The 13,228-nt window shown below is 36.3% G+C and overlaps 1 protein-coding gene across 2 annotated transcripts in view; it reads right to left on the bottom strand.

Annotated features, from left to right (window-relative positions):
* The window catches only part of VGLL2 (vestigial like family member 2), a 151,654-nt gene extending 141,131 nt beyond the window's left edge, over positions 1-10,523 (bottom strand). For both annotated transcript variants that reach the window (XM_044074235.1, XM_044074243.1), the window contains exon 1: positions 10,220-10,523. In XM_044074235.1, coding sequence (XP_043930170.1) covers positions 10,220-10,300 — 81 coding nt within the window. In that variant the 5' untranslated portion in view covers positions 10,301-10,523. The remainder of the gene's footprint in view (positions 1-10,219) is intronic.
* Positions 10,524-13,228: the final 2,705 nt, after the last annotated feature.

The raw sequence follows: 13,228 nt of genomic DNA, 5'->3' as shown, positions 1-13,228 counted from the left end.
TTTAAGCGGGGGGGGGGGCGGTGTTACACATAGCGCTTACTAAATCTAAAACTTTCCATGGCCAAGTGCACATCTCGCCATGACATGCACATGGTGAAAAATGACGATGTAGACTTTACTGAATCCCCCTGAAAGTCATTGCAAACAAATAGAATAGCATTCTATAACTGATTGCTGACATATATTACCAAAACAGCAGAGACAATTTTGACAGTGCTGTATTAAAGCTTCTAATATGACACCTCTAGTTAAAAGTCCCCACAGAACCAACCCAGTGAGCACAGCTGCTTTAAAATCAATTTCTTGAAAAAATTGAATCTAAGCATTTTTTTTTTTTTGCAGGGAAGCCCCCTGCAACTCTCACGTTCCCCTAAATTTATATATATTTACTTCATAGTTGCACAAACATGAAGAAGGGAAACATCTCCCAAAAGAAAGGAATCACGGTCTGCTCACACTTAGAAACTGCACTGGCAGCAATTACTTATGGAAGAGTGTGAATGGGTTGTTCAGATTTGCCAAGTTGTGTACATCGAGATGGGTACTCAGTAGCTGTCATCTGAGGAACAGTGGAGTGATCTTTTTTGTTTAATACTACTCAAGAAGTTTTTAGCAACATTGTCATATGTCCCTTTGTATTAAGCAAGCTAAAAGCATGCATGGATCATGCGACATATAAGTTAGTATTATATGGAATTCACACAGACGAAGAGTCATAAAATATGGTTAGATTACTGGCCATATTATTTTAATGGCTTCATCAGCTTTGCAACAGAGGGAATGGAATGAAATGTATCTGTCAGTCATGAAGGAAATGGAGCTATCACATGACGACATGCTGGAAAAAATGAGATTTGATGAAATTAAACTAATGATTACAAATATGGCAATGCAGAATTAATACAAAATACCTGACAGCAATGAACATAGTAATTAAAACAGTAAGATATATTAGAGACAAACAAAGATGAGAGATGTATGAGTAATAAAATTAGGCAGCCTATAAATATAATTGTAATATAGAAAAAGCAGAATTAAAACACAAATGTACAGCATGAGACGTTTCTAGAACAGGACAAAAAAGGATAAAAACAGTGGCACCAAAATATAATGATTTAATCCAGGAGTGGTCATCAACACCTTTGTATTATAAAATAGACTATAGAGATACTCCAGATAAGAGTAATTAAAATGTCTCAAAAGCTATAGTAAAAACATGTTTAAATTCACATTTAGCCTAATATCTATTAGAAGATTTTTTTTTTTTTTGGGGGGGGTGACTGCGGAGCATGGCTGGCTAAAGACCTTGGTTACAATTACACAATGTGAATGAGAGGATCAAGAGGAATTAAGCCCAGGACTACACAACAAAGTTTATCAGGCATACATAACACACTGTGCTGGCTTTGGTAAATAGGGAAATGAACTGAATATATACATCCTTCAGAAAAGAACAGACCTATGATGCATCACAGAAACAATTATCAAGTACATTAAGTGTATGAACAGCTTCCAAGTGAATTTAATTAAATAAAATGATGAAAAGTAAGAAAATGCAACTGGGAGCTAGGGGAAGGCAAGTCCTGAACAACATAATCATTTTATACAAAAAACAATTTGTGAAGAATTAAGGGTTTATGAAGCTAACATCATGGAATACATGTAAGCATTATTTATGTTCTTCCCTTTTTGTACCAAAATAAATTATTGATGCTTTTCAAACATATTATGTCAATTGCTGATCTTCTGTTGATCTGATTTATTACTTTATTGATAGCTATTCAATGACTCCTGGTAATAAATTATCAAGTTATTTATATATTCCACAAATAAATCTGTGTTATATTTCACAGTCTCCCCCATTGCATACCTGCATATGACAAGGTGCTGAGCAGGTACAATCAAACAACTACCAACACACTAGTTATAGCTTATGGACTCGATGAAACACAAAGTTTGTTTTAATCTGTTACCCTGTGAATTTGTGGTCAGCAAACAACAGATGTGCCTTCACATTTGTACTGAAAATGAAAGAAGAGAGTTTAATGTGCAGTATTTACCTGTACTTTACTTTATGATATAGCTGGACCATCTTCATTAACAGTCCTGCAAATGTGTGTCCCTATTCATTAAAGCTCAGCATATTTCAACAAGTGATTAGTAGTCATCATGATTTGTGGAGTAATGATGCAACTATCAGATAACAGTAAGAGACTGGGAGACCTACAGATATGTTCTAAACAGGAAGAAAAACAAGACACTAAGATATTATTTTCAAATGTATGACAGTTGTAATATTACTTATGTAAAGAAATTTAATAAAACATATGCATTCTCGCATGCAAGCATGGCACAGGAAGAAACAAATTAAGGTCAATGCTACAATTGTTAATTTAAGAACAGTTGTGTCAGATGCAGTGACTATACAGGACTTAGTGATACAGTGACAGCCTAATCAGATGAAATGCATTACGTGACATCATAAAATGCAGGTTACATCCATCATGATAAGGGCAATGCATGCATTATGATACAAAAGGAAATTAAGTTATGTTGCTTTATATATGAGAGTGGTTTTATGAGTATAACTCACACTTTAGAGTGCATTGAGTCAGTCATAAAATGTGTCCACCTTCAAAAAATGTAAATACATAAATAACTTAATAATAGCAGATGCAAACAGCTGAACAAATTTGCTGTTGAAGTAACCAGTTCTTCTGACTAAACGTCTACCAGTTTGAGTCCCACAGACAGACAAAAAGACACACACACACACACACACACACACACACACACACACACACACACGTGTATGTATATATATATATATATATATATATATATATATATATATATATATATATATATAAAATCATGTACATACATACAGACACACACACAAAACACACACCTTAAGTTCTTCAAAAAAAGTTAACACTGAAGGGACTAAGTGAATTAATAAGACTATTTTGTCCAATTTACTGTGTTCCTGCACAAAACATTTTTGTTTTATTTTCTGTGTATTTATTTGTTTATTTTTACAGTTAAAGATTCACACTACTTTGTTGTTGATACATTTTTGCCAGTAGATTAAACTGCCTTAAATGTATCTTCACAGAAGGGGGCTATGAGGAGTCACTGCATAGCTGTGTTAGCTACTTTAAAGTCCATTTCTGTTATTGGATTTACAGTTCATTTTTAAGAACTCATAAAAGCAGTACCTGTGTTTCTGAGAGAGGGCATCGGACCGTTGGAAATGAATTCTTTTTTGCAGTATTTAACATGCCAAATACATCACACTGTTCTTTTAGTGTCTCTGTATTATTATATATAAAATCATTTCTGTATGGTATGACTTTTATTACACTAACGAAAATGTAAATTAGGCATGACCATGACTAAAGAACGGTCTTGCTTGTAGTGAGCATTGTAAAGTAGTGATAACATGACCACTGTAGTATTGTCTGTTGTTATTAGTACTGAATGTCTAAAATAGTTGCTGGTTGCAGAAAAAAAATTATAAAAACACTTGGTTTTGGTATAGAAATATAAATTAGTTCATTAGTGAATGAGATTGTATATCCACGCGTTTGTTTAGTTATTTGTTTGTTTTGTCAAAAAAGCTAATTTTATTACTTTACTGTGGAAATATCTATTGTAAAAATGACAATTTTAATACTTTACTGTGGAAATTTCTGTCGTGGACTTTTGCAGTTTTTTAATGTAATAAAAATTGTTACGGTATGACTTCGAGTGAACCAACATGAAAAAAGTCATAAAGAAAAAATATTTTAAAGTAATATTTTAAAATAATATATTCCACAGATTTTTATTAGCAGTTCTTGTTAATAAAAAGCCTAAACCTACAGCATATGTGGGTAGTGTTCCTTAAAGTAAACTGTACAATGTATGTAACTCTTTAATATGTGTTTGTAGTGAAACCGTCTAACTCACTGTTAAGTTATGTGCAGTGCAAAAAGGCAGGTGTGTATCACGCCCACGTTTCTCTGTTTAGCTGCTGCAAGTTGACCATTTTGTATGAAGAGAAAATATAAAGAACAGTATGCATTCGAATCATATGTGAAATAATAAAGAACATTTAATTTTAAAATCAGTACTGGAAAATAAACGTAGCTCCCAATTTCTTTCCTCAAAAAGCAAAACATATTGGAGACAAAGGTCTAAAATCGGGGACATTTTTAATTATTACTCTAATTGACTAGAAAGGTTAAAACAATAAAAGGGTTTGTATATACATATGCATATTCTGCATAAGAAGTATGAAGCTCTAAAATCAGGCATTACTGGCTGACTGCAATACTCAGTGATTTACCAGAGAATGTTACTAGGGACGAGGCCAAAACATAAGGCAAAACTGGGGACATTCTACAAAATCAGGAACAGCCAAGTGTATGAAAAGCATACCTCTCAAACTTTTAGTTCAAGAAATCTGAGCAAAGCCTAAAATAGGGGGAGGGGGTCAAAGTCCAGAATAGCGACATACTTTAAATACTGCTCTTATAAACGTATAAAGTTGTTAAAATAACGGGTGTTGTGTGGTCATGCATTTTCTGAAGGATATGAAGTATGAAACTCAGACGCTTGTCATTATAAAGTGACTATAATCCTCAATGACTTACCAGAAAGCCATATATTTTATGAGGAACAGACCAAACATATCAGGCAAAAAAAAATCTGGACATCCTGTGGAAATAACTCAGTTTAGAAAAATGCTGCATTAGTTGTCTAAACGTAAATGTGACTTTGACAATAAGCAAAATGTGCAGTCTTGCAAGCGTAAGCAAATGTTAGCCCTTGGGTTTGTTTTTGACTGCGTCAGCTAAAAATGGAAGTGACAAAACGTTGCCTTCGACCAAAACTGTAGCAAGAAAACTACATAACAAGAAAATCCTAAATTATTTAAACGGAAGGAAGTGGAACGGCACTGGAGAAGCTCTGCGGATATTGGAAAGATAAAGCCAAGTCAAGCTAGAATAACAAAGAAAAAGCAGGGATTTAATTGCAGAACAGTGGGTCCTAAAGAAAGATGTACACCAGCTATAGTTTTATGTTACCACAACCGTGCCTCAGTATTACATTTAAACAACCGGACAGACATCATCCCTTTCTAACTCAGAGTTGTTTGGGTTATTAACTGCTGTTTTTGTACAGCTACTGAGCCCCGCTTTCTCAAAACCGTTTTGTGATACGGCATGCTATCTTCAGTACAACTCACAAAAAAAATAATACTCACCTAGTGCCTATGACAAAGAAATATGTAATGCTGAAATACGCTGGAGAGGTCTTACACGTACACACACACACACACACACATATATATATATATATATATATATATATATATATATATATATATATATATATATATATATATAAACCTATGCAACACAACAAACACACACACGTGCGTATGTGTATACGCACACACATGCATACAGATACGAACACGTAACACAACACACAAAAACACACACGGATGTTGAGATTTTCATGAATAAGGCACACATACATGCATATATAGGGTTGTCACCTTTTCAAATGCCCATAGTGGGACATTTTTGGTACAACTGTCAGATTTTGCAGGGCAAAACATACCCACGGCCAGTACAAAGGACAGAAATTCACTTTTTGCCTAAATAAAAGCGTATTCTTGTAGCATGTGTGTTGCTTATTCTGTTTATTATAACATTTTGGTATTTCAGATACAGAATAACTGTTTTATGCAACTGTTACATAACATATAGGAAATATTGTTGTCCTAAAATCTCATGGCATTTGCCATTTTTTTCAATCTTTTTGCAGGACACAACTGTACAAAGAGGGACTGTCCCTCGCAAAGTGGACAGGTGGTAATCCTACGCATATAATTACACTAACGGAGAGCCAGCATGGTGAGACCGAAGTGGAAAACACACGATAAAGGTAAAAATGCGTAAGAAAGTCATTAAAATTACAAGTGCATCTTTAAAAAGTTACGCATATAACTCATATCTCGCAACTGTCCAGATTTTTGCAGAATGTCCAGATTTTTGCCTCATATTTTTTACCTGTTCCTCATAAAATTTTGCTTTTCTGGCAAATCATTGAGAGTGGAAGTCAGAAAATATTGACAGGCATCTTAATTTCTAACTTCTTACCCATCAGAAAATTCATGCTATTGGAAAACCTGTTTTTCTATCAACTTTCTAAGTTTCTAAGGGGAATATTTAAAAGTTGCCCCTTTTGGGCCTTTGCCCCCCCCCCCCCTTATGTATGGCTTTTTGTCCAGATTTCTTGCTCTAAGCGGTTGAGAGGTATGAGGTAACTTGAGTTTTATACCATCTATATGCAGGTATGCCGTAACAGTAGACGCCATCTGCCTGCTTATTTCATGAAGTTTCTACTAAAGCAAACCATTGCCTGATTCTACTGCCATGGTGGACATTCCCTTTGATGTTATCATTTTGTAGCGCACAGCCAAAGCGCATATCTAGGCTTGTATTTCATTTACGTATTTATTTATTTCCAAAGTTGCTTTCATTAAGCATAACTGTCAGATGTCAGCGATTTTGCCTCATAATTTTGCCCTTTTAATATGTTTGATTTTCTGGAAAATCACGAAAGATTACTGCAGGCCAAGAATGTCAGACATTAGAGTTTCATATTGTTTATTGTTAGAAAATGCGTGTTGAAACAAACTTGTTCTACTAACTTTTTAAGTGAATTAGAAAATATTTAAAAATCGTTTCTGGTATGGGGCCCTTGCCCTTCCTTTATGTTTTTGCTTACTGAGTAAAGAAGTTGAGACCTATGCGGTGCAGTGATCCGATCATGTTTTAGGAAATATTTACAATCAGTTTGTACTGGGATGCATACATTTACTTAATGAGATAGCCATATGATGAGACTGTTGTCTCTTATTTTATGTTAATATATAATAGCTTGTTTGCACTGACCGTTAGCATGTGATGATGTGCTGCCAGAAAATGTTTTTTTTGGGGGTGGGCATGGGAAGTTCACCACACACACACACACACGCACACACTTTTTTTTAGTTTCATAATCTTGTGAAAAGTGGAACCAGACTAGGCTTAGTGCACCAGAAAGCTTTATGCAAACACTCGTGCAGCATTACTGCTTGGATAAGGGGCCCACTGTATGGGTTCCGGTTGTGCTATGGGCATTAGTCAGGGGTCATCAGACAAATGCTTGCAAACCACTAATGAGCTGAGGCTTAGCTGAAAATATAAAGAGATGGGAACCTTAAGACGGCATTTACAACCGATAGGTAGTTGTATACGCGCTTTTTTTCAGAATTGGTAGGGCATTTTCAAGTGATACCTCTCAACCATCCAGATTTTCGCAGAATGTCCAGAATTTTCATCATTTTCTCTTAAAAGTGTGGTTTTCTGGCAAACCACTGAGGACTGAAGTCAGAAAATAATGGCAGATATTTGAGTTTCAGACTTCACCTCCTTCAGAAAATTCATACTAATATAAACGCTGCTGTTCTATCAACTTTCCAAGTCTGTAAGAGCAATATTTAGAAAGTGTCCCTATTTTGGGGCCTTTGTCCCCCATTATTTGGGGCTTTGTCCGAATTTCTTGTTCTGATAGGTTGAGAGGTTTGCTTTCAACCAACTGTTCAGAATCTTGCAGAAGATCTAACATCTAGGGTTGGGAGGGTGGCCTAATGGGTAAGGTGTTTGCCTTACAAACACAAGGTGCAGGGTTTGAGTCTCACAAGGGATAATTGGCTAGGCTTGCAAGGGCAGTTAGCTTAGTACTAATCTATGAATCTATGAATCTACCTCATCTACTTGCTCTGTTTCTCCTAAAATATTAGAATGTCTAATAAATCGCTGAGGATTACAGTAAGAAAATAAATAATGCTGGACATTCGAATTTCGCCATTGTTATTGTTCAGAAAACGCGTATTGCTGCAACACCTCTTGTCTTACTACTAATGTATAATACCTAACAATGTCCGTTTTGGTGGCCGTTGCCACCCCCCCCCCCGGTTATTTTTGCCTTTGTCTAGAATTCCTGAGCAAAGCAGTTAAGAGGTATGCTTCCAGTCTTAGTGTCGCAACAGTGTGCAGTTAACTTTGAGGTATGCTGCTTCTTTGTTTTAGTATACAAGTAAATCTCGCAGGCACCACCACTTCGGCTTCAAATGCTTTGGCTCTGTCAGATGCATGGTGCAATAAAATTCCTAGTGGGCAACAATGAATTACGGTACTATACACCTGAATAAGAAATCTTTTTTTTCGGTTGCGATTCAGTATAACTACAGCTTACAAACAAAAACACGTGATGCTGTACATGTAAAAAATAGATTCAGGACTCATTGTGGAATTCTGTTTAACTGGAGAGCATTGCAGCCATTGGACCTACCACATCGCTTATATGTTATTATTACACTTGGCATACGTAACACTTCAAATTAAATGAGACATCCTAAGCAACAGCATGTAGGTAGAGGTATATACATCAAAATAAAAACTAGCTAAAAGGGAAGGGGAGTTGAGGGTATCAAACGCATTCTTGACACTAGAATCTGACAGCAAATAACCTTCAGAAGGAAACAACGAACACAAAACCTGGTAAGATTTCCACTATCACAGAAAGCGATAAATCTATGCCGATACCTGACCCAATCAACAATTTCTAGATTGGAAATCACTCAACTCGTGGATTTAAACTCACAAATTTTGTACTCCACGTACACACGCACAAGCGCGCGCGTGTGTGTGTATAGACACGCATTAAACACATAGAGACAAATAGATACATAACACAGACACCATATGACACATGCACTGATATCTAGGGTTACCACCTGTCCCACTTTGCGAGGGACAGTCCCTCTTTGGGCAGTTGTGTCCTGCCAAAAAATTGTAAAAATGGCAAATGTCCTGAGGTTTTAGGATAAAATTATTTCGTATATTTTATGTAATAGTTGCATAAAACAGGTACGGTGTATCTGTAACACCTAAATGTTATAAGAAACAGAGTAAGCAACTAAATGCTATAAGAATAAGCTTTTATTTAGGCAAAAAACTGAAGTTATGTCTTTTGTACTGGCCATGGGTATGTTTCAGCCTGCAAAATCTGACGTTTATACCAAAAATGTCCCACTTTGGGCATTTGAAAAGGTGGCAACCTTACTGATATCAGACCCTCCATACACTTTTCACAAAGTCCCAAAAATGTTTTGTGAAATCTCAAACAATTTGTGTGTATTCTGCATTGAAAACTAGCATAAAGGGACTAGGTCTTGACTTCAGACAGTAGAGACGCTAAATGACTACTGAATAACTTCATGAAAAAGGGGCCCAACTGCAATCCTGTAATTGTACTAAAATAAAAAGTTAGTCTATTCTAAACATATATTGTGAGACCTGTAGCATAAAGGCAAGAGTGTAATGAAGCTAGTAGGTGAGGGCAGATGGGTGATAGGCATACCTCTCACCATTTGAACATTAAAGTCTTAGAGCTAGCGTTCAAAATTGTAGCAGAGGGTCAAAATGAGGAGCATTTTCTTAAAGTTCAGAATTGAAGAGGTCAGTATTTACTAGATCATATGTTGGCAGTGGTAGGGAATATTTGCACAAGCTTCATTTACTTATTTAATAAGGTATGCGGCCATAAATAAGTCTGACTTTATGAAGAGCATGGGTAAATCTAGGAAAAGCAATGCTAAATCTGAGAGGCAAAATCACAGCAGTTGAGAGGTACAGTGATAACTTGACTAAATACAATAAAAGTATATAATATATGACTATTTCAGAATTTTCTTTCCTTTGCATAGTAGAGAAGAGGGGATGGACCTAAAAATCCCGAATGACACTTTTTTCCCAAATGAATCAAGAAATGCCACAAAACACCCGCGATGCCATTCCTTATATATTTGCAAGCTAGAAAAAAAGGCATTTTGCACAAGGCGGTCAATCTAGTAACTAAATTTGGGTTGTAGTTTTAGATGAATGACAGAAGGCACCAGTGGATAACAGCAATCAGAAATGCTCAACCGAGCAATCTGTAAAGTCAACAAATATTTCACAAGTATTCTGCTTGTTGTTTTTGGCTGTGCGTACCAAATGTAGCTAACAATGAATGGAATATAGTGAGAAGCAACAGAAAAATATTGCTTTGGTCACCCTAATCACCTAACCCCCCCCTCCTTAGCCACCCACCCGTATACCTATGCACGTACCTGATGATAGGGGCTGTAGGCTGCTGTAAAGTAAGGCTGGGGAGGACCATACACCTGGTACATAACATCCAAACAGCTCATGGCTAATAGCAACTCGAATCCTGTTTTCAGTGACAGTTCAGCAGGCTGGGGCGCTTTGGCAGCGGCAAAAGTGGCTGCCCAACTCCTGAATCATTTGGTAGTGGAAAAGCAACACCGGAGGAGGCTGAGACGGTTCAACACAGTTTAAACCCTCCCTTTCGGATAGTCTCTAGTAAGAATCTTCCAAAGATCAGATTCGTCCTTAGCACAAGAAACCGCTGCCCACAGTCACCCATTTAAATTAGACGCACGGCGTCTTGAGATCAGCTGGTGGGCTCAGAGGAGGGAGCACTTGTCACCAACCAGAATGCATGTGCACGACCCCTAGTAATCCAAGGGTATCTTGTTGTGAACCCTTTTGGGTGAATTATCCACAGCAGCTGGTAACGAACTGAATTAAAGCCTTGAAACTTAGCACTTTGGAAGAAGGATCAGTTGATTTCTATTTATCAAATGTCCTTACATCTGAAAAGTGATAGCTGGAGTAACGCAAAGGGACGTGATCATCACCACTTTTAGAAGCGGAACATTTTTTTAAAAAGTTGGCATTTTGTCAGACATCACTCGTTCTGAGTATTGCCATGCTCTGCTTTATATTTACGAATTTCGTCTAAATAACACGATCTGTGGCACTCAGTGAGAAAAGGGAGAAATGCAATATTTGGTCACTTGTGATCGGTCGTTTTTTATTACATTTACAATGCACATGATTTCATTGAACTTGCATTCTTGGAGCAAGTTTTCGTTAAGAAAGACAGCTTTGCGTTTAAATGTATCTTTATTGTTGATTTATTCTCCCCGTAATTCACAAAGACAACAAGATGACCATGTAGCTATTCCTTGTCATTTACTTTCAAAGTTATAGTTAGTCAGCCCTGCAATTCGATGCGGGTTTACTGCTTTTGTTTTTACTCCTGTACGTAACTCATTGTTGACTTGCCAATACTCTTGTGATAACAATAACCATAGTATAGTATCTACTTGTTGCGTGACGTATCTTTTTTGTACTTATTTCCACCCTCTGATTTAAAATGTGAGTGTATGCACTAAAATGAGTAACACACTTTATGTAGTCCAAAACATGAAAAAAAATGTTGGAAACCTCAATATTTGCCAGAAGCAGACTACTAACTTCACAGCTCTGCAAAGACTATGCCTACATGCAGATGTGCTCACCCAAGTATCATTTCAAAGAGATTTTGACTGTAACAATTGCCCCAGTTAGTTGGTATTTGCCGTATGATGCCATTCTTTGCAGGTAAGAAGGCTTTAGCAGCTAAAAGTTTCTTAACTATACGATTTTTTCTGCGTCCCTTGGGAAAAATGCGTGATGAAATTGTGAAACCTGAAGGTTCTCATCGATACGTTCACATTTAGTGTGCACAATACCTGCCTTTCTTATGTGAACCCTGGCAATGCCATTGATGGTTTACATGCCACCAACAACTGGAGAAAGGCTTGTCAACAATGAAAACTTGTGTCTCCAGTGGCCTATGCTTCAGACTCAACGACACCTCATCATACAAACGTTTTGTTCTAGGACAAGCACTCTAGAATATATCTTAAACGCTTGGCACTTACAATTTCAATTCTATCCTTTGCATCTGTTTTTTCAAACAGTTAAATCCCAAACATTGTTCAGAAAATGACCTGCGACATGTTAAAGTAATACTTGGCTAAACTGTCCCTCACTCCATATGTATCATTCCGAGGCTGGTCAGCTTCCTCAGTACACGCTGCACTGGGTTTGCATGAAATCTCACAATACTTCCATTAGGATTTTTCTGCCTTGCTCCTTCTCATACGTGTTTAGGAATATACTTTGCCTCATTATTAGAGGGGCCTATTGTAAGTTTAGCATACTCAAAGTTTCGTTTCATTAAATAGCATATAAAGTATTATTCTACAGAGAAAACACAGAAAACAGCTTTGTTGTCACAGTCCAGAAAGTAGATCTCACACACACACACACACACACACACACACACACACACACACCTGGACATCTCTGACATTGACGATTAATATTAGCATGAGAAATATTTTACCTTTTACAATAAATGAATAAATAAACGAATACATGAAATGTAATTATTTATTTATGTATTTAGTTATGTATTTATTTATTTATTTAAAATTTGTTTACCGGGGAAGTCCGACTGGGCAAGTTTCCCCCTTTTCAGCGGAGGCCCAAGGAGAAAAACTCCACATAATAACAACACAAGTCAGTATTTTAAACAATAGTGAACTGATCAGATAAATAATAGTAATAAATCACATAGTAACACATATTATCACAGTTCAAGTTAGTACTACAGCTAACAGGATTACTTGGTAACGCATATTTTGGCAGTTGCACTTAGTAACAAGAATACATTCAGCGGAGTAGTGTCATATATATAAAGAATCGACTCGTTAACCATTCTTCATAACCACAACTAAAATATAACAAAACAGACAGCAAAGGTAACTGTTGACAAAAATGTAAATCTTTATGAGCATCAAATAAAGCAACAATTCAATAGATGCCAATTCCGTTTGAAAGATCGGAATCACCAGAAGCAAAATTGATAGCAAACAAAGGATCACATCAGAGAGAAAAACACACTGCATTATGAAAAGCGAAACTTTAGGTAAAAACAAATTCGCATTATGCCAACCCGCATCCCTCCAATAAAGATAACATAAGTTGTATAATAATAGTAGTAGTAGTAGTAATAATAATAATAATAATAATAATAATAATAATAATAAACTTATGCAATTTAAAATAAAGGCTGGAATACTAATAAACAAGAGTAAGATGAATTATATTTCTTCTGTTCTAAGCAGAATGCTTTTTCAGTAATGGGTCATTGACCCCCCCCCCCCCTCCAAGCCTTGTCTGATGCGCTTTTTCTGTTTTGCAAGTGAGTGATTATGTGTTAT

This window comes from Protopterus annectens, chromosome 1.part1 (genome assembly GCF_019279795.1).
Source record: "Protopterus annectens isolate FY-2018-M chromosome 1.part1, PAN1.0, whole genome shotgun sequence".
Classification (NCBI taxonomy): domain Eukaryota; kingdom Metazoa; phylum Chordata; order Ceratodontiformes; family Protopteridae; genus Protopterus; species Protopterus annectens.
Note: the sequence above shows the minus strand (reverse complement) of the source record. Positions and strands in the feature narration are given on the sequence as shown.